Here is a 27744-nt window from a genome sequence, read left to right on the forward strand (position 1 = left end):
TAGCCACAATAGGAAAAAACCAAATGAATAAAATTTGATACACAAATTCACGCAAAATCATGAGCTTGATCTATCTATGATATTCATAATGAATTTGCGAAAAAAATGGCGGTTTGAACGTCAACGAAACTTTTATCGGAATTTAGTAGTAAAATTAATGCGGAAATAATTAACTGAGTGTGATAGCGTTATTATAATTAAAGAAATATTAATGATAAACTCTTAGTAGCGCGTAATATGCTGAGTTATTAGGAAATTACAAGAAATAAGTAAATTTCAGGTTTGTTTATTTTTATTCCCACTTCCATTGAAATCGGCAGCAAGTCCATTTGCAAGAAAGGATATACTCTCTATTCCTTACTTCTTAATCTGATAAGCGATCCAGATTATTAAAGGGCCGGACCAGGTATTAAAAGCATCTCATGTTAACTCTATCAAATCTCCAAATTTCAGACTACTAATGAGAAAAACCTGACCAATAATCTTGTTTGAATTGGCTAATTCGGAGATTTGAGCTGGAATTAAGTCATATAGACTAAAGTTTTAGAATGGAAACATCTGTCAATAATTTTCAAAGGATTTTATGTGCCACATTTTATTCATACTAGTTTTTTTGGTAGGCGGACTAGCATATGGAACACCTGATGGTAAGTGTTCACTAAAGCCCATAGATTAACTATAAGAAATACTTCTCATATCACCAATGCCCCAGCAATCTTGGGAACTAAGATGTTATGTCTCTCATGCTTATGATTACAATGAATCACTTACAATATGAAAGGCAAAGTGAGTTGGCATAAACCACTCACCTTTCAAATTAGAACACAACAATACAAATTGTTGCTGTTTTAGTAGTTGAGTGGGTGGTTCCTACTCAAACGGTATTACTCAAACAATGCATGATCTATGTTTAGTCTGTTTAATATTATCAATACATCTTTATTAATATTATAAATGTGAAAGTAACTCTGTATGTCCATCGCTATTTCAACCAAACCGCTGCACCGAGTTTGATGAAATTCAGTCGGTAGCAAACTTGAAATCCAAGAAAGGAAATAGGGTACTTTTTTGCCTGACACATGACAACCATCACCATAAATCGCAACGAAACCCGCTGGCAGCTACTAGTAATATCTACGAGTATATTTATTTGCAGTATAGTGATTCCACATATCAAAATATTTATAACATAAAAAAAGAAGTAACAGCCTTATATTGTCCCTCATCATTACTAGAATTGTTTTAGAGCTTTGATCACTACACTTCTTTAATATGTATTAGTATTTACAACGGCTCAATTTGATAGAATACATTGGGAATATGTACTGATTTTAAAGTAAAATAGTTTACATAACTATGTCAGTTGCGTTAAATAAATTTCAATACAATATAGTTCTCGTTTCAAATTGACCATTATTTTGATTTCCATATCTATACATATACTTACTGTAAATTATGGAATATTTAACTATACTTAAAAGGTTAGTAGTGCATTGACAATACAAGGAACGGTTAATATTTCTAACAGCTCTGATATCAAAGAGTGATGGTCACCATTTACAATCAGGTGACCTAATTGCTCGTTTGCCTACCTATATAATAAAACATGACCCACCAATCAGTAAAGTACTGTAATGTGTCAAATAAATTAATGTTATTGTTATCATATCTTTCAGATATAATTTATCTATAAAAGGACAAATGTACTCTTTCCTAAATGTTATTTCTGTAATGATTATTAAGTTTATCTTTACAATTTGTGTTATTTATATATTTGTTGATTTTCACTCAGAATATGAATTTTTAAAAGCTTATTTTAGCTATTTCTTTAATGGGCTAAGTAATTTTGGTAATTAAAAATATACTTAATTTTAAAAACAAAAATCCTAACATTTTATATTACATTGCTTGCATTTATTGCAAGTTATGAACAGGATGGTTTATAATTTAATTTACTCAATGTCAGTTAACTGCCTTCAAATAAAATTTAATGGTTAAAAAATAATTAACAAGGTGAATTATTCAAAAATATGTAAATATTCCGCGATTATCAACACAGCATGACAAGCGTTATACATAACTCGATATTTTGGTTAAAAGTGTTTTCTGAAACGTAAATATAAAATGCGTAAAAAAACCTTGAATAAAACAGGTTCCTCACTAGCTCAGTTATTCTAATTATCAATAATTACATAGTAAATACTGTACAAAAATTACGAAAATGAATGCCTTATGTGGATTTAAAAAATATATATTAATAATGTGCTGCGCTTCACTTCCGACATATTTATTCTTTTAAGACAATGTTTAATAACAAAAAAATGCGTAATACTTACGTAAGACACCGTAAATAACAATTCAGATCTTAATATCACAGATGAAATCTGATTTTGTATGTGTTGCATACGAATTTATTTTAGCCTCAAAATTTAACGTACAGCACTTCACTTAGAATTTTATTGAACTGTGCCAATATGTTTACACTTGACAACTTTTAATTTGTGTTCATTTTAACAATAATTGATTCAATTTAGAAAGAAACCCGCGAGAATGAAGCACCATTTTGAAAGATTGAGGAAAGATCGACTATTCGACAGACCGTCAAGGTTTTTTTTGCAATTGTCAGCCTTTACGTCATTGCGACATCTTGTTTTTTTAATGCTTGACATGGACTCGTATGGTTTAATCTATGTTTTATAAAATCAATAATTTTGACGGGATGGAAGACAAGTATAATAAATCTTTAATAAACTTTTACTTGTAGTAAAGGGCAAAGAAATAAGTAAAAATTATATTATTGATATTTATTAAAAAAATAAACAATATAAATATTTATTGATACTGTAATTGTATGAGAATATTCGTTAAAAAGTTACCAAAATTGTTTTCTTGTTATTGTATTTTTTTTTAATTTACAAAGTATATCACAATCATTAATACTTACAGTACTAAAATAATAATACGTTTTGTAACCGAACTTTGAATATTATTATGTATATTATCAATTAATTATAAAAAGGGTACTAGGAGATATTTAAAATACTTTATGATATACCTAGTACTTTTTAACAAAAAATTTCAACTAATATTTAAAAAAGTCATAAATAATAACTACTTAATACATTTTTGAAATTGTATTGTATAATTAAAAACATGCAGTAGTTTCTAAAATTTTTACTATAAGATGTAGAAGAAAATTATCAAAAAGAGATCCACTACCCAGTCATAGACCGCCTTTAATTGTTTTCATAAAGATATTTGTCTTAAAAAAAATAATTTTTACTTTAAGTAGTTAAGTGTATACTTCAGTTTCATTACCATCGTTGATATTACTAATTCTTCTCCACGAATCGTACTCTGCTTTTAAACCATTCTTTCCTAGATAGTAAGGAAAAACTTTGCCCGTTGACAGATAAAATATGCCTTGATTAGTGACATTGACGTTTTCGCCCATGACATTTGTCGATAAAGGAACTGTATCGTAGCACGCGGCGTCTCTCGCTTCTTGAATGCTATTACATTTTATTGCTATAAATTTCTTCGGATTCTTCATAGCGGATACCCAAAGACTCAATACCCTGAAATGGCTACATGTCGTTGTACAGGGATATACGTTCAAGTCTGTCGGTTGGAATTCCCCCCCATTTACGTAGAAATCAACATGCCCCATCCTGGCACTCATACCGTATCCATCGATATTCGTGTGTACAACTTGAACGAAGTCCGCATTTGAAGCATCTAGGCGTTCTTGAGAGGAGAGAGTCCTGAAACATGGTCCAGACGGCTCCAAAGCTGTTATCCTGGATATATTCTTTCCTGTCATTTGTTGGTAGTTTTTCGCTATGTAGCTGGCTGTATGGCCGCCAAGGCTAAAGCCTAGAAGCTCGGTGTTAGTTGGATCTAATCCAGCTCGAGTTAATTCCACTAATACCTCAGCTACGTGTTTGCCGACAGGGCGCATTAGGCGTGAAGCTCTGTAACGATAAAATAAATTTATGGGACTCTTATTTATACATAAATTCATAAACATACTAGTTATTGAATAAAATGGGGTTCTTGATTAAAAGTGATAGGAATATACTTTCAGAAACACAAATATTAATATGATTATGATTATTTTAAATATAAAAATTTAAAATTAAAAATAAATGTAAATTTGAGTAAAAAAGTTTCTCTATGATATAACAATTACTTTATTGCAGTGTACCCCAGGGTATTGGCATTCATTGGTGCATATTGTTCGTTACCTACGGGATCTGCTGACGTCAACTTTTATTGGGAGCACAATAGTTTTCTGTGGGCGTATGCTAAAAATGAAGCTTTTTATTCGATTTTTTTAATCTTCAACGAAGACCTACTTCTCTCCCTTAATGCATTATAGTGAAAACAGGGCCAGATGCAACAAATTTTTCAAGGTTGGTACCCTTAATGGACTTACGAAAAAAATGTCAATCAGCAGTGATATTTTCGTATGTTTTTTTTTATGGCATAGGTGGCAAACGAGCAGGAGGCTCACCTGATGGAAAATGACTACCACCGCCCATGGACATCTGCAACACCAGGGGGCTTGCAGGTGCGTTGCCAGCCTTTAAGAAAGGAGTACGCTCTTTCTTGAAGGTTCCCATGTCGTATCGTTTCGGAAAAACCGCCGGCGGCATATTTTTAATTATGTAATTTTAATTATATATTAATTACTAATAAATCAAAATGTTATATGTATTTATAGTTCGACCGATATAAATTTTTATCAGTGTATCCTAATGTTTTTTTTTTGGACACTATCATTTTAGACAAAAAAAGCATTAAGGCCAAAGCATTGCTTCGTCAACTATTGAATAGCAATTCCTTACTAAAATTGTCGAAATTATTTTACGCTAAAGTACCAAGTAGTAAAGTTCTTTTGAGAGGATTTTGGAGATCACTTCACCATGCTATTCCAATGACGGTAAAAGCACAAGTGGCAGAGTTTCATTTGACGTGATATGAAGGTTACCAAGGAGGTTTATTAACAAGTTAAAAAAATTACAAACTTAAAAAAAATACAAGTTCTTTTCCGGATATCAACCCGCACTTGGTTAGGATTGACATGTTCTCTTTGTCCCCTCGGTCTTCACGCATTTTAAAGTATTGATCATACTTTTTAAACATAAATAGAAAATGTATAACTTTTTAAAATTTTTAAATAAGCTTCCGAATATAAATAAACCGCACGACAGCTGTCGTTTGGCAGACGATGCAAAATAGATTCCGATGCAAATATAATTCGACATACCAACGGACGCGTCTAATTACTATTTATACAATTTTTTGATGTTCCGTTTTACTTTTTTTATATTTATTTCTGAGTTTATTTAAGAAGTCACATCGTATCTTGCATGAAATGTTGACAAATTTATATTAACAACAATATATTGATAGAATTTCGTGGAAGGATTTTCTGCGTGCCCATCTTTGTAGGTAATGAGCTCATCAAAGATTCACGAAAAAACTACTGCATGGATTTGGATGAAATTTTACGGTAACACAGGTGGACTTACCAATAGGCTAAGTAAGCTGTAGCCTACGGCGGCAGATTTAGAGAGGCGGTAAATTTAGCCCAATTTTTTTATTATCTTACAAAAAAACAAAACTTATAATTATATGTATCCACATTACGTCCGTAATCCGTATACGAGTATACGGATTACGGACGTAATTCTACTACGACTATTTTTCCAACTCACTATGTAGTGAGTTGGAAAAATAGTCTAGTAACTGAGAGAAATATCACCTAGTTTATAATCACACTAATAACGAGAAAAAACTGATGTAATGAGGACGATAGAACACAAATCATAAATGTTGCAAAAAAAGTAGAAGCGGCAAAAATTGAATAGCCTACTAGCCTGCTAGCGGCAGATTTGTAAATCCGCCACTGTTAATAGGTTACAATTTATAATGATTTTATGTAATTTGGTCATAATATAACAATAGCGAAGTCAGGGTAGGTTGCTGGTTAGAAATAAAAATACAATACAACATACAACACAAGTACAACAGCTAGTAGGTATGAATGACTTACAAATAGTAGTGCACCGTGGCGAAACGCTGGTTGTCGACTAGGATCACGTTGTACCCTTTAGCCTCATATTCATTAGCGAACATTCCCGAAATCGGAAAACTTGTACTGTCCAAGTATCCAATCGCTACTACGATGGTTTTTCTGTAACAATATAAGTATTATATATACACATTTTGAAATTGGAGTGTCTGTTTGTAATTAAAATAACCGCTTACAGAACGCATATGTATTTGTAATAATTTTTTTACAATTTTTTTCTGTCTATCTGTTTGTTCCGGCTAATCTCTGGAAAGGCTGGACGGGATTGTGATGGGACTGTTCACTGGCTGATAGCTGATGTAACAAGGAATAACCTAGGCTACAACTATAACTTCTTAAAAAAATTCAAACATGAAAGAAGTCGCAGGCACAGCTGTGTAAATAAAATTTCACAACGATCGTCATGTGGGGCATTTTATAAATATAATAAAGCTAAACAGTATGTTTGTCTGTTTGATTTGATTAATGATATTTATTAATACAAAAACAACAGCCTGTAAATTTCCCACTGCTGAGCTAAGGCCTCCTCTCCCTTTGTATTGAGGAGGATTGAACATATTCATAAAAAAAATGAAGCATATAAAAAGCAAAACTGAAATGCACGACGTTCAAGTAGTTTTAAAACCACATTTCGCTCATTTTAAAGTTCCATCGTTAAGAACTTGTTTGACAGAGGTCAGTTGGAAGACAAACTTCACGCTGAATAAAAGTTTAAATTATTATGAAGTCCACCTGACCGGGTTTTGGTCACGCCGATCTCTATTTTATATATGCAGGATATATGTTAGTATATAAATTTGTTTTAACAAAAGTGCACTCTCACTCCCCCTACTCTTATAACCCGAATTAAGCTTAATATATATGTATATTTTATTTGTTACCTTAAATATTTTTAGGTTCGTTATCAAAGCCCATTGTAAATTGAATGATCCGGTCACAATTCGGCAGTTTACAATTTGGTTAGATTGGTTCTAACAATTTGAAAGAACATGCAAAAAGAGAATCTTAGAGAGATAATCTTAAAAGATAGAGTTCCTTTGAACTGAATATTAAGAGATAGAAACCCTCTTCCCGAAGATTTGGAAGTCGAAGGAGGTCCTTCAAATTTGATATTTAAAGTCTCAAGGGGGGCCTCCACTGAGGGCATTGTTTGTACCATTTGCTGTTAGAAGATTTTGTTACACATACACTTGGAGTACTAGTGAAAATATCCTCATTAAAAGTAGGTATAACACCTTGCTTTATTGCTTACTCTGATGACAGAAGGACTGTTTTTTTTTTTGCCCAGAGGATTGGTATTGCGATTCCACGCGCCCATTCCACGTGATCATGACTCTTACAGTAACTATTTTTTATATTCTTATTTATACATAGTTAGGACCTTATCGTTAATAATTTCATATAAATGAAATAAGATTGTTTTATAGTCATATTTACCTACGAAAGTCAATCCTTGGATCTGTGGCGATGTTTTTCGCGTCCCAATAATTATAGGATTTCCTCGACCGCCCCTTACCCTGGACCACGAAGAAAAGGTACTTCAGCTGACTCCTGGGGATCGAGGCTGGTTTCGTGGACCCTGGACCTGAAAACATATTTTAACTTTACTTTAGTGTTGATTGTAAGAGCTACTTCGAAACTTGCTACAAAATATTATTCTGAAATGTTTCATAGAGTTACTATGTTACTATCCGATTTATCGGTTTTTAACATTTTACAATTAGATACGAAGTGAATTACGTTAATATGATTTTGATACATAAATGTCCTCTATTTCTATATATTGTTGGAATAAACAAGCAACATCTGCGTCAAGTCACACAACTTCCCTTAAAAAAAAGGCGGGAGATTCGTGGCTGACACATTGAGATCGCGAATATAATTATTACGGTGTAATGTGATTATTGATGGTTATTTGTGTTGTAGACTAAATGTTTTTTCGTTTGTGGTAGATTGATTGTTATTTTAATTAAAGATAATTGTTTTAGAGGTTACCTACTTCCTACTTCTGGTTCTAAAAATATTAATAACGTAATCCGATTTTTGTCCAAATGATTATGAGACGATAGCCGCAATTAGAAGATCGGTAATGGCAGGCTCCAGTCATAGACGTAAAGGAAATGAAAGAGGAGGAATTGGAATTCACTAAAACGTCACGATTTAACAAAGAATTAATTTTATAGAGCCGAAAAAACTGGCCGGGTCGAGATGGTTGTATATAAACGTGCGAAAAGATGTCAGTTTTGAGTTTACAATGGAATTAAATAGAGACAAAAGATGTTGGTTTTGAAATTAGTAAAGATCTGTTGTATTATACATATCATCATACAACAACAACAACATCATACCTACAAGTATGTCATTATTATTACAAAAACGTTAAATTCAGTCTTGCCAAAAATGTAAACAAAATGGTCTTCAAGAACCTTCTTTCAAACGCGCTGGATCTACAGGCATAAATTTTATCTTTATTGATTGTGTACTTTATACGCATTGAAAACACCAAATCTTATGTAGAAGTTAGATAAAATCGATGTCACACAGTTTCTGACATCACACGATCGTGTTCTGCGGTGAGTTTCGAATTTATTCCCCAGAATAGTTCTAGAGTTATGAAATATGATAGGATATTGGGCAAGTTCATGTTTATGGAGACATAATGACATAATTAAGCAAGCTTTAAAATATGATTGGCGGTAATACTTTGCGAATTATTTATTGCATTGTTTGAAGTTTGAAGTCGAGATTGATGATGATGATGGCCCGGTGGTTGATGATTGCGGGTTCTTAATTTTTTCTTAATCTTTAATAAAGATTATGATAAAAATAGTTCTTGGTTAATATTCGATATTTAAATCTACATAGCTTTTTTAATATTATCTATATCATTGTTTCTTGTATTGTTAATTTAATGACCATTAACATAGTATTAAACAAAGTCGCTTAACGCTGTCAGTCCCTATGTATGCTTAGATATTTGTAATTACGCAACGGATGTGCGTTATTTTTTAATAAATAGAGTGGGTGTAGTTCCGAAAAGCCCATACCTCTGATCGACCTGAATTTTTGTATGATATGTATTTCGATGTCCTGATAACGAAAATGATAGCCAAATTACCCATAAACTTCATTTTCAAGGTCAAATCTAAAGAAATACAAAAAAATGGATTTATGTTTTTCAAGCATATTGTAAAAACTATTCGCCATAGAAAAAAATGTTTCCTACAAAAGGGGCTTTTCGGAAGTATATCCAATAGAGTGATTCGAGAGGAAGGTTTTTATATAGGCTAATTTAAGAAGTTACTAATGTGATGTCGTAAATAAAAAAAAAATCTGTAAAATCAAAATAAACTTTATTCATTTTACAAGCACTTTTGAATCGTCATTTAACAATTAAGTGAAGCTACCACCGGTTCGGAAAGTAGATTCTACCGAGAAGAACAGGCAAGAAACTCAGTAGTTATTTTTCAACATTTAAAAAATACAAAGTCATGTTAGTTAATGCAATTATTTAAATTAATATATCCTGCTTGGAAGTCAACGGGTATTAACTCCAAATATTTTTACCATCTATAAAATCATGTACCGAATAATATGCTTTTTATACCAATGTATTTTTTATAAACAATTTGAATTTACGAAACGGCAAAGTTAAAAATGTCGGCGAATCAAGTATATTTTTCTTAGGAATGTATTATATTTAGTATCAATATTGCACCCGTGCGAAGCCGGGGCGGGTCCCCAGTAAGAAATAAAATCAGTAATCAATTTGTATTTACAATTATGTACGCCATTCCTCCATTCAGATTATATCTCATAACTGGCATTCTTCGTGTTTCTCACTAAATAATTGCACGTTCTAAAACAAAATCTTTGTATAATGTATATCCTGTATGAAAATCAACGTATACTTCTTTGCCATAACTATAAATTTAAAATTTGTATATTATATCCTATACATAAAATAAAATTGGAGTGTCTGTTTGTAATATTAAAATAACTTTTAACTAAATGGATGTATACACGGTACCATAATAATATTTTTTAGGCTGCCTGTTTGTTTGTTTCGGCTAATCTTTGTAATACAACAACAAACAACAACAACAGCCTGTAAATTCCCACTGCTGGGCTAAAGGCCTCCTCTCCCTTAGAGGAGAAGGTTTGGAACATATTCCACCACGCTGTTCCAATGCGGGTTGGTGGAATACACATGTGGCAGAATTTCTATGAAATTAGTCACATGCAGGTTTCCTCACGATGTTTTCCTTCACCGCTGAGCACGAGATGAATTATAAAGACAAATAAAAGCACATGAATCAGCGGTGCTTGCCTGGGTTTGAACCCGCAATCATCGGTTAAGATGCACGCGTTCTAACCACTGGGCCATCTCGACTCTCGAATCTTTGTAATGGCTTAACCGATTTTGACGGGACTTTCACTGGCAGATATGTAATAAGCAAAGTAGGCTAAAACATAACTTTTTTCTTAAGTTCAAACGTGCACGAACTACGGGGAAAGCTATTTTGTATATATTCGAACCTATGTGAACCTGGCACCCTAATTAAGAAAATCGCATTTTTTTTAACGCATTATCGAAGAGCTTGGTATGTAGTTGATTGTAGTGAAAAAAAAATTGTTTGTAGTTTGACCGAAAAAAAAATATGGGTCATCCAAAAATAGCCATCCCCGGATATGCAAAAAATAACTTCTAACGGTTGATTCCTATAGGAAATCGTTAGTAGTTGATTGTAGTGAACGAATTTTCGTTTGTAGTTATTTGTTGAATTTTTTTTTTTTTTATTAATTATTATTATTTTTTTTTCTTTAAAGTTAATCGTTATTGAAGCTTTTGCCTAAATTGTGCTTCAAAGTAAAAGAATTTTCGATTGTGGTAAAACAGCAGTTGATAAGGAGCAATCAACTTGAGTCAAACTCGCTTCGAAGTGATGAAGATTGAATTACTCCGGTTGTGAACACTAGACGACTACTACAAACGTCGAAAATGATTCAAAGATGATTGTTGTGGTTTGTAGTAAAGGAATTGTTGATTGTAGTAGAACGGAAGTTCATAAAAAGCGACCAATTTGAGTCTAACTCTCTTTGGAGTGATTCCGAGTGAATTACTCCGATTGTGAAGATTAGACGACTACTACAAACGTCAAAAACGACTCAAAGATACTCGTTGAGGTTTGTACTAAAGGAATTGTTGATTGTAGTAGAACGGAAGTTCATAACGTGGTTGAGTTGAACCAATGTCGTACGTAATCACTAGATCCGTAGGCATTACTCCAAAGCGAGTTTGACTCAAATTGGTCGCTTGTCATCCACTTCCGTTCCACTACAATCGAAAATTCCTTCTCAATAAATCTCAACGAGTATCTTTGAGTCGTTTTTGACATTTGTAGTAGTCGTCTAATCTTCACAATCGGAGTAATTCACTCGGAATCACTCCAAAGCGAGTTAGACTCAAATTGGTCGCTTTTTATGAACTTCCGTTCTACTACAATCTACAATTCCTTTACTACAAACCTCAACGAGTATCTTTGAGTCGTTTTTGACGTTTGTAGTAGTCGCCTAATCTTCACACTCGGAGTAATTCACTCGGAGTCACTCCAAAGCGAGTTAGACTCAAATTGGTCGCTTTTTATGAACTTCCGTTCTACTACAATCAACAATTCCTTTACTACAAACCACAACAAGCATCTTTGAGTCATTTTCGACGTTTGTAGTAGTCGTCTAGTGTTCACAACCGGAGTAATTCAATCTTCATCACTTCGAAGCGAGTTTGACTCAAGTTGATTGCTCCTTATCAACTGCTGTTTTACCACAATCGAAAATTCTTTTACTTTGAAGCACAATTTAGGCAAAAGCTTCAATAACGATTAACTTTAAAGAAAAAAAAAAATAATAATTAATAAAAAAAAAAAAAATTCAACAAATAACTACAAACGAAAATTCGTTCACTACAATCAACTACTAACGATTTCCTATAGGAATCAACCGTTAGAAGTTATTTTTTGCATATCCGGGGGATGGCTATTTTTGGATGACCCATATTTTTTTTTCGGTCAAACTACAAACAATTTTTTTTTCACTACAATCAACTACATACCAAGCTCTTTGATAATGCGTTAAAAAAAATGCGATTTTCTTAATTAGGGTGCCAGGTTCACATAGGTTATATTCGACGATATATAAATCTCCATTTCTTTTAATGAACATTATGCATGGTTTATTTAAGTGCCAATGCCATTTCAATTCAAGGCCATAGCTGTTTCATTGTTCCTTTATCTTGGAATGTATTAAAATAATACGTCATAATTTCGTGCCAGTATTTATAATTAATTATTCATCCTTCAAAAGTTTACTAAAAGGTTACAATATAAATGCATTTATGTGCGTCAATCGGTGTATTTATATCTTAATAATAATCTTTTTTAAAAATAAGTAATCTCATTTAAAAAAAGCATAATTATAAAATCACAGACATTTAAATATAAAAGAGGTTCTAATTAAAAATAAACGTCAATGTAAAACGTTCTATTTTTTGTTCATGTTTTTAAATAAAAAATATTAAAGTGTGCCGAGTTGGTTAATAAGTCAATCATCAAGTCAGTGGTACGTAGAACGTATGCATCTTGCAACTGATGATTGCAGGTTCAAACCGAGGCAAGCACTACTTAATTATTATGTAATCAATTTATGTATTTATAATTCTTTTTGTGATATACATATTCCAAAATAACGTGACGTTTATATGCCGTCCAGTATCGCGTGCAGACGTCCGATGGGATGATGGGAGCCTCCAGGGACTTAATATTACAAAAACCGCCTAATATTGAATTATAAAGTTATAGTTATATCTGCGAACTGCATAATAACTTTTTTTGTTAGATTTAAATGTGCACAAAGTCGCACGCATGCTTAGTTTATCAATATAAACACAACATGCCACATTACGATGTACCTGAGTGATAAATCACCTGCAGGTGACTCATTTTGAAGATTCCTTGTAAGATACACAAAGAAAGAAAGAAAATAATTCGTTATTATTATATTTTGCATGAATCCAGGTACTATTACGTATGATAGAGATCGTGAAAAGTCTGTGTCTACTGCCTAAGATATCTACAAAATTATGGCAAACACTTATCGAAAAATAACGTAATTAAATGATACGCTTTCACACCCAAAACCACTGAATTTGAGGTATTTTTATGGTATTGGTTAGCGGACGAACATATGGGCCACCTGATAGTAAGTGGTCACCATTACCCATAGACAATGAAGCTGTCAGAAATATTAACTGTTCCTTAAATCGTCAATGCGCCACTAACCTTGGGAACTAAGATATTATGTCAAATAGGAACACAACGATACTGAGTACTGTTGTTTGGCGGTAAAATAACGGTAAGAAGCAAGCTTGAACTCCAATGAAGGTAAAAGGCTTTTTCATACCTAAAGTTTAAGACAACCCCGTTGATAACAAGGTTGAAGCCGAGGGTGAAATTTAGTGGATCCCATGGATCTTCGCGTTTTGTCCATTAAAAGGGTTTTTTTAGGAATTTCGAAAGCTATGATAGGTCATTTTGATTTAATTTTAGTATATACTATATTCATCATGTATCTCTTTAATTTTCTGCACATATATTACTGGAGCTCTTCAAAATGACACTCTGATTCCAATGTAAGCAGCTAAAGCACTTGTGTTATGGAAAGTCAGAAGTTACGACGGTACCACAAACACATAGAAAACTAATGATAACTTGATAATGATCACTTGGCCGGGAATCGCACCCGGGACCTCGGAGTAGCGTACCATTGAAAACCGGTGTACACACCACTCGACCACCGAAGTCGACATATTATGTTATACTTCCATTTAATAATAAGCGTATCAATCAACAGACAAAATGACCTTCCGCAACCAAGCCGTGTGAACGATAGACAAAAGTATTGGTTGTTACGAGAAAAGTTTTTACGTTCGCTATAGATTGAGAGAAATCTCTTAAAGCAAATTCCGTGATCACAATTGCTATTCGCTATTGACTTAATACAAATATAGTGAGCCAGTGTAACTACAAGCATACAACAACAACAACAACAATCTGTAAATTTCCTACTGCTGAAGAACACAACAAAAAGGTATGTACCAAACAGTTTTTATTTCCACTAGGGAAAGCCACGACGTCTAATATTAGCTCAAATATATTATAATAATGTAATAAGTGGACGAGCAAAACGCAATGTAATAACAGTTAATTCACCAAGAGTGTCGAAATGCCTCCATGGAGTATTTGCTGTTTAAACTAACATAACGAGCGAGCGACTATAATTTTATACTAGTTAGAAGTTTGTGTGTGCTAATATTAAAATAGTTGCCAGTTAAATCGCAATAAAAAATAAACAATTAAAAAAATGCGTTCAAGATATTATATTATCTTTGTATTGAAAGACATTAAAGACTACTTAATTTTTTTTTTTAATAAAATCTTTGTATGCGTGTTTGTAACTAAACTGCCTATCCTAAATATCCTAATATTCCTTTCCTAAATGGTTGTAACAATTTCGGTGGTTTTTTATGTGTATTTAATTAAGTGGAACTGCGATTTGGAAGGATAGATCTAGAAGGGGGTATGTCTTTGTGCAAGCTCGTCTGGATAGGTACCACCCACTCATCGGTTATTCTACCGCCAAATAACAGCACTCAGTATTGTTGTGTTCCGGTTTGAAGGGTGAGTGAGCCACTGTAACTACAGGCACAAGGGACGTAACATCTTAGTTCCCAAGGTTGGTGGAACATTGACAATGTAAGGAATAGTTAATATTTCTTACAGCGTCTATGGGTGATGGTGACCACTTACCACCAGGTGGCCATATAGGCCACCAACCTATACCATAAAAAAGAAGGAATGATTTTATTTTATTTTCATTAGGACAACCAACAGTAGATACAATATCACATTCAAAATAAAAAATAAATTACATTTCAAAATTATCTTGGCAAAAGTTCTTCTAGCTACAGGAAGTCTCACCATGCACTATCATATTACACAATGTATGTATTGAAAATATAATTTAAACATATGTAAAATATTATATCTTGAGGGTAAAGGTAGCTGACATATATTATAGAAAGAAGATGATTATCAACATGATGGTTTTGCAAAGTGTGTGTTTAAAATATCAACTAAAATTATGTTTAATCTGTTGCATTTAAAAACATATCAACTACGCATGCGTACTTTAAATTAGAACGAATTTTGAATCTATTATTATCAGTATGATTGAATTGAAAATTTTAATTTATAACTGTAAATGTTAACTAATGAAACATAACATTATGTACATTAAATTGTAAGGATTCACTAATATACTATTTTCTAAGACATATTATTTACGTTAAGATAATATTTTATTCATATTATATTATAAAAAAAAAATTTGTAGCTGTGTAGTAAAGTAATGTTATCACATACATACTGCCATAAAACCCCTCGGATAACCTTCTTCTCTCCTGGGATCCTCACAATCCACGGAAAACAATAACAACACTTGGAAGCATAAAAAAATCACTTGCACAGACATTTTTTCCAGTTATTTTAATATCCTGACAATTTATACGACGGAGTAAGCATTGAATGAAGCTTAATTTCTTCCAATATCCTAATGCAGTCACGGCGAGGTTCGTGGACATTTTTCAAAATCAACGCACGTATGGTGGCATTGACCTTCAACGTAAGCCATTGGCGCGAAAAATAATATCTGTCATTTTACTTTTTAAAATCAAAGCGTGCAACGACCACCTTGTTTAACAGACAGTTGTAAACTAACACAATTTAAAAAGTAAAGTATGTCCGTTGTATTTTGTGTCGTGTTTCTTAACTTAGTAATGTAATAGATTGATGATAAACCTATCTGAGAAAGTATCTCGTTATAATAAAATTAAGATTATCTATGATGCTAAACAAGTAAACATGTTTTGGAATGTCGTATGACAAAACATTTCGTTGCTGTTTTCTTATGACGTATTTTCCGGGTGATATTATTTTTTATTTCGTATTCGGCCATGATTGTTTAAGCAAAATTTATAATTAAGAACGTATTTAGTTATTTGAAGCATTTGCTAAGTAACGATCTGAGGCGGAAATCTATAAAAAAAAACCAATTTTATGCCGAAAAAAAATTAGTAGATGTTTCAAATGTTATTTAAAGTTATTATTATTTTTAATAATTGATCTCAAACCTTCAATAAAATTAATAGTATATCTTATACTTTTTTAATACAATAAAAGAAGTAATTAAAATATAAATATTTTATTTCTTAATATATTCCCAATTAACATCAAGAGGCACCGGTCCTTGGCAATCCTTACATGGCGCTTTGGTCTTGCATACACCACCCTTGCAGCTATACTCTCCTTTTCTAGGGTGTTCGGGGGGGATGTCAATGGTGTGCCAGGGCTTATGGAGTTTATTCAGCATTGCCTGTTCTTTGGCTAAGTAAGTCTTATCTTTTGGAGCTGCGTCAAGAGTCTGCAGACTGTGTATGAGAAGGATGGATATGTACTAAAAATAAAGAGGAAATTATTAAATTTTATAATTCGCATGATATCGCAATATAATTATTATAAAAATAGTAATAAAATTAAAAGAAAATTCATTGACATCATTTGGTCCTACGGCACCAGACTAAAACTATTTATTCAATATGATAGGAACATTATTAGAAGATACTGAGATAGCCCAGTGCGTTCATATGGACCAGTCAATAAGAAAGTACATCTCAATAGATTGGTACAGGCAAGTACCACTGCTTAATTCGCGACGCTTAAAAGCATCGTGAGGAAACCAGTCTAAATGAAATTATGCCATATACTTTTCTAATAACACATGCAAAAGTAGCAGAAGGTAAAATTAGGTTCTTCTTATAAGTTTTAGACCAACCGTAACCACTAAATTTACAAGCTTTTCTAATTAATACAACTAATTGGGAACACAATTGTTGTTATAATTAAAAAAAAAAAGTTTGGGGCATAATCTCGTATAAAGTAAAAAAAACAAATAAGGTGTTATCTTAGCGGTTAGCCAATTAAAATCCAACACAATTCACCGATAGCAACGTTCTAATTAAAATTCAAATATAGAATCAAAAAATACTTACCAAAACATACATTTCGACCTTTAACAATGTTACAACACTATTAATAGTTTTTCTTCTGGTATTAAAAAATACTAATTAACAATGCAATGGCGAACGTCGCCTTTTATACAGCCAAAAACTGATGTACCGTAATGACCTCAATACTCGTTGTTACTCTTAAGTATCCAGTGTGTCATATGCATAACTGTCTTATAAACTTCTGCGTTCAATTGTTTGTGCATCACATATTATAAAAAAAAAAAACATTCTGTCGCGTCTGTCTGTCTGAACATAACGAATAAAAACAGTAAAATTTTTATTAACATAGAAATTAATTAAATGTTTAAATATATACAAATTTACTTTAATTTATTTATTTTTTAATTGGCGGTAGGGCTTTGTTAATATTACTTACAGCGTCATTGTCTATGGGTGGGTGACCACTTACCATCAGGTGGTCCATATACTCGTCCGCCAACCTATACCATAATAATCAAATATGAACTAAAACTAGTTACTGTTCGCGTGGAATGGTGGCAAGAATGCTAGCAGCATTTCCCCGTTGAATCGCAATTTCGATCCTCTGGGCAAACGAACCAGCCCTCCTATCACCAGTGGAGGCAATGAGGCGAGGTGTTATACTTTTGATGAAGATTTTTGCACCGCTGCTCCAAGAGCCAATCGTTTCGACAGCAAAATGTCAAAATACTTTTTTGTTCCATTTGATGAATTGAAGAAGTACCTAACGGATTTTATTAAGAAGTGATTCATAAGGATGGTTTAGTAGTACAATTCTAAATATGAACTGACCTGAATTTTTGAACATGTCGGACAAAAATATGACTGACTGAGTTTTTTTATCTAGGTAATTATTCTCGGGCGAAACCGGATCGGTGAGCTAGTTTTGTTATGTAAGATAAGAAAAGTGAGACGATAATCCGGTCTGAGATTAAGGGACTTTATGTACATTGTACAATATAGTATAGATATATTATAGATAACTTTTATCTTAGGTAATCAAACTGCAGTAACGCTTTGTCCTAACTCGTAACCTTAAATATATCTATTGTATTGATTTGCGTTATTTCTGGGCCTGTTTTTTTAAATAGGTAAATGAAACAGCAAATAGGCCGCCTCATGTTAAGTATTGACCACAACCCATAGATATTGGCGCTGCAGATAATTATGCACCATTTCTAATGCCAACTACAGACGCTGGGATATTCCCTTGCACAGATACACTGTGAATCTATATCTTCGAACCGGAATGTAATAATAGAAAGTGTTGTTGTTTGACAGTAGAACATATGATAGTAAGCTTTGGTAAGATACTAATGCTTGTACAAAGCCAAAAATCAACATCTGAAGCTAATTAGATCAACATCAGTTCTTTCAGCTTGAACACTTCTTGCAATTTTTTGCAACAGTATATATATTATTTATACAAAAATAAAACGTAAAGTAAAAAGTAAAGTAACAGCCTGTAAAATTCCCAATGCTGGGCTAAGGCCAATTAATAATAATGCTTAATTTGTGTTTATAATTAATATCGTGCTCGGCGGTGAAGGAAAACATCGTGAGGAAACCTGCATGTGTTTAATTTCATCGTAATTCTGCCACATGTGCATTCCACCAACCCGCACTGGAACAGCCTGGTGGAATATGTTCCAAGCCCTCTTCTTAATGGAAGAGGAGGCCTTAGCTCAGCAGTGGGAAATTTACGAGCTGTTACTTTACTTTACTATATCTACGAGCAAATATTTTTTTTTATTATGTAACTATGTTTAAGTGATGCATTTTTAGTTGAGAAAATTATGTGCATTTGTGATTATGAAGTAATATACAAATATATAACTGAATAAAACTATATATCAAATATGTCGCATGAATAATTCATTTCGTTGAACAAAATTGCACTTTATAAAACATAAATTTGGTTTAAGCGAAGAAATATTTTATTAATATCAGAGAGATATTCTTTTTTCACGAATAATTCATACTAGTGAGTTTCCCGCAAAAATTCACGATTTTTTTTAATAAGTTTGAAACCTGTGATAGGTTGTGTTTTGATTTATTTTTGTTTTACACTTGGAAGTCATTCGGATCTTGGAGTATTGGAGTCATCTAGATTCGGTACCAAAATGATGAAACCTCTTTTAAATGTTTTTTTTTTTTTTTTTAATATTAAATAGACATGTACATTTCTTCGGTTATTATGTTTACGTGTTATTATTTTTTTCTAATATCGTTCTCTAACCTGTCAGTACCTTCTTTCCGTTCTGTATAATTAATTATTTTTTAAATCGAACAATTAAGTAAATTGCAATCAAGAATCTTTCTAAATTTTCTGCATTAGAAAATTTTTTTAGTAAACAATAATCTTTATTAACATAAGAATTAACAACATTAAATGCTTAAATATATATATACAAATATGAACTAAAACTAGTTACTGTATAAATCTTGACCGCGTGGAATGGTGGCAAGAATGCTAGCAGCATTTCCCCGTTGAATCGCAATTCCGATCCTCTGGGCAAAAAACGAACCAGCCCTCCTGTCACCAGTGGAGGCAATGAGGCGAGGTGTTATACTTTTGATGAAGCTTTTTGCACCATTACTCCAAGGGCCAAGCGTTTCGACAGCAAATGGAACAAAAAAGTAATTAGACATAATACACGAATATTTAGTTATTTTTTTGGCTTCAGCTTTTTCCGCAGCGGCACCGGCTCTTAACATTGTTTCTCGGATATGAGATGGGGCCAACGTGTCAACACATGTAGCGTCCCACACAAGGGCCCGACCTCGTTCCCAGGGAACCAATGTTAATCCATCAGGTCTCTTACCATCATCACGACTAATTCCACGAGGCTCAGTAAGAGCAGGAACGTCGATGGTGGCAAGAGCCCTTTTTATTATGTCATTAAGAAAACCGTGGCGGAAAAGCCTACCTGAACTCCTTGGGCAAGAGAGTCCATGTAAACCGAAAGAGTCTACCTCCTTTCCACACGGGCATCTGTGTTCAGAACACAGAAACATTAGAAAATGAGAACATACCATTTTTCTATAAAGATGAAATGAAATTTTTAGATAAAAATAGGCTTAGACTATTAATATATAAGATACGCTATTTTAATCAATGAAGTGAAATTTAGTCTGTATAATAAATAATACATTTATTATTTTAGCGTCGCATACAGTATATACACTGAACACACAACACTAAGACACAACAAATGTGTCAAAATCAATCAAGGCAACACTAAATGTGATAAAAGTGTACAAATATATACATAAAGATTTTTAATCTTTCTAACTTATTACACTTATAAATATTTGTAGGCGGTGGATTGTGTTTTGAGCTCCAGCAAGGGTGAGCAATATATGTGAGTAATGTCGAGCGAGGTTGAAAAACTGACAGACTAATTTTGCCAATGCCAATTATAGATAATAATCATTTATTTCCATACAAAAATAAACAGTTACATGGTTAAACTGCGACAAAAGTCTAAATGTATTATAACATGATCATCGAAAGAAACACGGATCAAGTACTGGCTATCCTAGCTAGGCTAATTAATTTTACGTTAAGCTTTCTTAATTTTTGTATAACAAAGTTTACATAATTCATTTCAAATCTCTTAATTTCATCGTTATTTTTTGATTAGGGTATCATGAACTTGAATTAGGTACTACATGTTTTCAACCGCCTTCAAAAAGGAGGAGATTGGCTGACACCGGCTCCAAATATAACAATAACTTTAACTACGTTATACGTATAATCCTAAATCGACTTTTAAGTAGTCTTATATTTTACATTTCATTAAGTAAAATTACTTAGGAGGACTCTCAAAATATTTTCAATTTTTATTACTTTCTAGTGCATTTAGTTTGATTTAAATTAGTGTTTTGTTTGAAGTCTGTTTTTCTTTTTGTTAAAGTTTTTGTTTATTATATGCACATTACTACACATATACAGGGTTATTGGCAATTCGACGTATTCCCATAGAACATATTCCGTTAGGGGTTGATAGGGGTGACTATTTGCAATAATTTTAACCCCCATATGCATAATCCAAAAATGAACCATTTTTGAGTTAACACATTTTTTAGCCTTTTTCATTTTGTCCAATTTGTCAAAAAATGGAACTTCAAAAATGTGTTTAGGAAAAACTAATGATAAAAATCTATTTTTTCCTTCTGATTTATAAAAACGAATGAAGAAAGAATTACCTATTAATTATTATTAATGAATTACCAATAACCCTGTATATAACTATACATTTAGCGATATCTTCGAGAGTTATTTTGAAATGTATTGTTCGAAAAATAAAACAATCGTTATTGTAAATGCTTTATTGGCCAAACTTTTTACGATGTCTCTCATCCACCTTTTGGGAAAGATGAAAAGGCAAACGCTACAGTATCTAGAAAGGTTTTGTTTTCTTTACAGTGGAACGGATTGGTGAAGGGACACGCAGTAGTAGCATCAGGGTTTGGCAAACCTTCTCCCTGGGAGGTTATTACGATAACCAAGATAATCAGCTTGAGTAACATTCTGGAAAATAAAAATAATCATAAGAAGCAGTCAAGATACGGTATGTGCACTGGTAGAGCGCTGACGACAAAGTGTTCCTAGTTTTTTTTGTGTCTGTATCTAGTGCTGTTGCCCCTGGCCTTTACAGCGTCGAGATGGCCCAGTGGTTAGAACACGTGCATCTTAACCGATGATTGCGGGTTCAAACCCAGACAAGCACCGCTGATTCATGTGCTTAATTTGTCTTTATAATTCATCTCGTGCTCTGCGGTGAAGGAAAACATCGTGAGGAAACCTGCATGTCACAAATTTCATAGAAATTCTGCCACATGTGTATTAGGAACAGCGTGGTGGAATATGTTCCAAACCTTCTCCTCAAAGGGAGGCCTTTAGCCCAGCAGTGGGAATTTACGGGCTGTTGTTGTTGTTGTTGTTGTTGTTGTTGTTGTTACAGCGTCAGCGGACGTTGGTGCGAGTAATAGAAGCCTTGAAGTTTGAGCTCTTTCAGCTCTCGTCTCTTCGTGTTTCCTATGAGATCGCAGCTCGGCTCAGAACGTAGTCGGTGGATTGGGGAGCACTTCAGTTCGCACTGATTAAACAAATTGACGCCCGCCTCCATGACGTCATTAACCTGGACCCTCGTTTCCGCCGGAAACAGTGTGAGTGTATTCCTTGGTGTCGTGTTCTTTCTTTTATATTGCCTATGAAACAACGGTATTCCCTCACACTTCTTGTTTACAACTTGTTTTGTTTGTTTATGGCTTCGTATGGCGAGTAACAAATATGTCACCTGATGGGGCGTGATCACTACTGGCTCTAGATATTAGCGCCATATAATAAAAACAATAATACAACAACAACAGCCTGTAAATTTCCCAACGCTGAGCTAAGGCCTCCCTCTCACTCAATCACTTTGAGGATAAGGTTTGAAACATATTCCACCACGCCTTTCCAATGCGGGTGGGTGGAATACACATGTGGCAGAATTTCTATGAAATTATACACATGCAGGTTTCCTCATAATGTTTTCCTTCATCGCCGACCTCGAGATGAATTATAAACACAAATTGAGCACATGAATATTCAGTGGTGCGTGCCTGGGTTTGAACCTGCGATCATCGGTTAAGATGCACGTGTTCTAACCGGGGCCATTTCATCGAAATCTTTTAAATAAAATACACAATTAATGAGTCATCATCCTAGTATGCTACATCCCTCGTGTCGATCTACATCCATCCATCTCATTCAACTGGGATACAGTACTTTTCGGTAGAATCTTTGGGTAGATACCACCCAAATATTCTACCGCAAAACAGGACTTGCACAAAGCTCTACCGCCACGTAAAAAATAACTTCGTCTGCTATTGTCAAAAACTCATTTAAGGTTTTATTGGCCGTGTTGGGTAAAGTTGAGGTTTGATTCAGAAAATTGGGATTGTAGCCCCTGAGACCAGTGGTATTAAGAAAAAAAAGATTAAAACGTTTTTGCGTACCTGTTTTTATTTACTTATGTACGTCTAGTCAAGACAGATGAGCTGATGTAATGATTTAAAACAAAATATATGTTATATTTATATACATATATAATAAATTGTATGAATAATTCATTTTCTGCACCAGATTGTTCTTTTATGAAATATATTAAGCATGGAATTGCTTTAAAAGTGGAAATTATTTTGATAAAAAAAATACAGATGTTTTTTTAAGAAACGAATATATTTTAGTCTTGAATTATTTCAGTATTTTCGAATTTTAATGAGCAATTAAATTAAACACCTCCTACGGTTTATAACATTGGTAAATATTTCGTGCTTGTAACGTCTAAAGTTAAAAATTAATTCCATTCCATTAAGCGAACTTCACTAACATAGTAATCTAAATGCTACATTTTAATAAACTCCCACAGCTTTAAATTGACGTCATATCTTTTTTTTTTGTTGTAGGTTAGCGGACGAGCACATGGGCCACCTGATGGTAAGTGGTTACCATCACCCATAGACAATGACGCTGTAAGAAATATTAACTATTCTTTACATCGTCATTGCGCCAACAACCTTAGGAACTAAGATGTTACGTCCCTTGTGCCTGCAGTTACACTGGCATATTTTAAATATTAATAGCGGAACCTGAGTTTTGTCACAGTGATTATGGAACAATAGCTGTACGCAGGTCGTTCATGGATCCAGACGTAGATGTGCAGAAAAATAAAGAAGAATTTTGATTTTAACTCATTAAATTGTTACAACTTTTAATAAAGAAATAATTTTAGAGAGCTGAAAAAAGTTACTGAACGGTTATGGAAAACTAATGTAGTTGTAGATGCAATAAAATTATTATAAATGTCATTTTGTTTTGTTAATTATAGTTATATGTATGATAGTAGGTATTTTTAGAACTAAAATAATATGGAAATTCCTTTACCTTCTTCACTTATACTATAATTTAATGAGCACTTAGGGCATTATTAAATAATAAAATATAATTATGGGTCAAACTAAGAACTTTTTCGAGTCGGTTAAAGCACTAAAACCTTCTCCTGAATGTAACAAATACTTTTCTGAAAACTGCATCCAAATAGCTTTAGTCAAACGCGAGATAATCGCGGACAAACATACCTTCTTACATACATACAAACAATCGAACTGAGCACCTCTTTTTATTGAAGTCGGTTAAAACGAATAAAAATATGTGCGATTAAAATATTTAAAATAAGAGTTGAAAATGTGAGTCACGGTAGAAACTTTTTTATTTTATCAACAAACAAATTACTTCCTACAACCCTCGGAATAGAAGCATTAAAAGAAATATTTTTATTGACCTTTTGGTGATAATATTTTCGCACTCCCATGCCTGTCGCCCCGTGGAGATATAACGAATCTAAAAATATGTAACGCATCCGAACATACCATTTTTTATCTCACTGGAAAAACTCGTTACGCGCTTCCCCCATGTGGATGGAATTGGGGGTATGTGGGGTTCCCCGTGCCCTGGACTATGGAATACTAAATAACCAAGCGGTACCCTCTCCTCTCCTCTTTTCTACATGGAAGGGAAGAATGATCAAATATCAAATTTTGTCGAAACATATGTATATAAATATATTTAATGTAACAAGTAAATATGAAAACGAACTCAATCGAATCTTTACATATATATTTATATTATCTAAAAAAAAAACAAATTGAATTCATAATGGATTAATATCATCGCTGTGCATGAAATTTGTGCATAGTATAAAAAGGAAAAGTATTTTTTAAGTAAATACTTTTTGCTGTTTAACGGATACAGTAAGATAACCTTTCAAGTAAGTTTTTTTGGCATTATAACTTTTTCCTTGGGCAATATATATTTTTTATTAGTTCTAACTTCGTTTTGTAAAATAATATGAAATCAACTGATCAAAATAAAAGTTGTAATGATTATTTATTTTGCGTTTTAACAAATTTTTAATTACACACGCTACTGAAAAAAGTTCTTACATTTAAGGGCGATGACAGTTTACCAATAGGTGGCCAATGGCCATTATGTACTTCAAATAAGAAACAAATGATACCACTTCATTTGGTGGTAGGGCTTGTGCAAGCCCGTCTGGGTAGGTACCATCCACCGCCAAACAATAAACATCAGTATTGTTGTGTTCTGGCTTGAAGGGCGATTGTACCAGAGTAATTACACAAGGAACATAACATCTTAGTTACCAAGGTAGGTGGCGCATTGACGATGTGAAGAATGGTTAATATTTCTTACATTGCCCTTGTCTATCGGCGGTGGTGACCACTTACCATCAGGTGGCCCATATGTCCGGCAAAATATTTCATAACTACCAAAATCGTGATAGTAGTTCACCTAACATCTATGATTCCTTTTCAGTATGTATGTGTATAAACTGGTGATCCTCATGATGGCTATGTCCTGTATCCTTGCGGAGCATCGCAGGCGCTTGGCTCCATCTACCCCGAAGACGACTACTCCAAAGTTTGACGAAGTCGTCAGTGTGAAATGTGACAGAGCAAAGAACAACTACTGCGGCAGCATACCCTCGGTACGCCCAGGCCTCGGGTTGCACTTCCCTTAAAGCTGAATCAGGCTGAGAAAAGACACCGACTTTGGCAGTGTTCTTTTAATTATTACATCATGATGATCGAAATAAACACACTTGAAAATTAAAGGGTTATTAATTATTAATATTTATTATTTTTATTCTTTACTATATTGCCCATGTACCATATAAAAAAACTATCTATCTACTAAAAAACCACATCAAAATCCGTTGCGTAATTTTAATAGTCTAAGCATACATAAGGACGGTGGTAAGCGACTTCGTTTTATATTATGTAATGATAATGATAAATAATTGTACGTAGTCACATATTGTTTATTCTTTTTTTATATGAAAGAGCACAGATTATTTCGACAGTGTCACATTGACCAGTAATTGAAAAAGACAGTCTTTTTAAGACCATTTTTTCTTTCAAACTGACGAAAAATAAAATTAAAAACAGAATATTCATATAGAATTAAAATGATTTAAAAATTTTGATATTCGCTTATCACAATAATTTGTTAAACTTTGATAATAATAATTGTATGAATATTTTCTGGCGTTCGAAATGTTTTAATTAGGGAACTGAGATTTATCAAACCTAATTTAGATAGCGACAAGTTACATAGGCCGGGTACACATATATACAAACATTTCTACAATAAATATGAGACAAGATCACATACATTACTCTGATCCCAATTTAAGTAGCTAAAACACTTGTGTTATGAAAAGTCAGAAGTAACGACGGTACCACAGACACCCAGATCCAAGACCACATAGAATACTAATTATAATCTACATCGAGTCGGCCAGGAATCGAACCCGGGACCTCGGACCACATAGAATACTAATTATAATCTACATCGAGTCGGCCAGGAATCGAACCCGGGACCTCGGAGTGGCGTACCCATGAAAACCGGTGTACTCACCACTCGACCACGGAGGTCATCAAATTAATTAAACAATAAATAATTACTTCAGAGAATCGCCATAAAAATGAATCAAAATTACGTTGGAGTACAAAAATATTCTTAATAAGTATAAATTCCAAAGGCTGTCTTATCGTTCAGGACTTTTACAAGAGCTGCGAAAATATTCTAAGATGTTTCCAGAACAAACGCGATCTGTAAATTTATAACACTAGCCCAACCCGCTGCTTCATCCGCGTAAAAGTTATAAAACGTCATAACACACAAACCTTCATCCTCCGTTTTACCTCCAAACATACTCCCAACCCCTTTTCATACCCGTCAGTGATAAATGAAATCAAATAAAAATTAACTTAATTCAATTAAGCAAGCAATAGCAAGCAATATATAAATGTGCTTAATTTGTGTTTATAGTTTATCTCCAGTTAATTTATCTCAGTGTCTAATTTCATTGAAATTCTGCCACATGTGCATTCCACCAAACCGCATTGGGACAGCGTGGTGAAATATGTTCCAAACCCTCGCCTTAATGGGAGAGGAGGCTTTATCCCACCAGTGGGAAATTTACTTTCCTTTTTTTTTTACTTTAATCAACTATTTACAAGCACTGTGAATTTACCACCGGTTCGGAATGCAGATTCTGTTTCTCTGCGAGAAAGTTGTAACGATTATTTACTATTGAAAAAATTATTAACAAATTATTAACAAATTATTAATAACATCCCTCGCCGAAGCCTTAAATATATTAGGTTAGGAGATTCTACAGAGAACAAACTCTTACTCTCTTTTAACATTTGAAAACACAAAATCAAGTTAAATGCATGATAAGAACTTACCTGTGTTCTTTCCTAGTAGCTTCTTCAAAGCAGATTTCATCTGTTTAAATTCAGTTCAATAAGACAGATTCACATTCCTATTATTCCCAATATTACCATGTATTATACGTCAATGTGAACTTAGCTTTGTAATTCCCTTAATTAACAAGCTGCCTAT

The 27744-nt window shown here is 33.3% G+C and overlaps 2 protein-coding genes and 1 long non-coding RNA gene across 3 annotated transcripts in view; 1 reads left to right on the plus strand and 2 right to left on the minus strand.

Annotated features, from left to right (window-relative positions):
- The window catches only part of LOC124540093 (oxysterol-binding protein-related protein 6-like), a 57171-nt gene extending 54571 nt beyond the window's left edge, over positions 1-2600 (minus strand). The window contains exon 1 of the mRNA XM_047117521.1: positions 2337-2600. The gene's annotated coding sequence lies outside the window, so the exon portion shown is untranslated. The remainder of the gene's footprint in view (positions 1-2336) is intronic.
- A 558-nt stretch (positions 2601-3158) lies between these two features.
- Positions 3159-16048, minus strand: LOC124540324 (pancreatic lipase-related protein 2-like). The gene is made up of 4 exons (XM_047117811.1): positions 15580-16048; positions 7538-7685; positions 6062-6202; positions 3159-3974 (listed from the first exon to the last, which is right to left on the minus strand). Exons 1-4 carry the CDS (start codon positions 15686-15688, stop codon positions 3293-3295), a joined length of 1080 nt encoding a protein of 359 aa, XP_046973767.1. The 5' UTR covers positions 15689-16048; the 3' UTR covers positions 3159-3292.
- Positions 16049-25018: 8970 nt separating this feature from the next.
- Positions 25019-25951, plus strand: LOC124540340. Its single transcript, XR_006967133.1, has 2 exons — positions 25019-25081; positions 25648-25951. It is a non-coding gene; the product is annotated as an uncharacterized LOC124540340 (long non-coding RNA).
- The last annotated feature ends 1793 nt before the right edge of the window (positions 25952-27744 follow it).

The sequence above is a fragment of the Vanessa cardui genome, chromosome 24 (assembly GCF_905220365.1).
Source record: "Vanessa cardui chromosome 24, ilVanCard2.1, whole genome shotgun sequence".
NCBI lineage: Eukaryota > Metazoa > Arthropoda > Insecta > Lepidoptera > Nymphalidae > Vanessa > Vanessa cardui.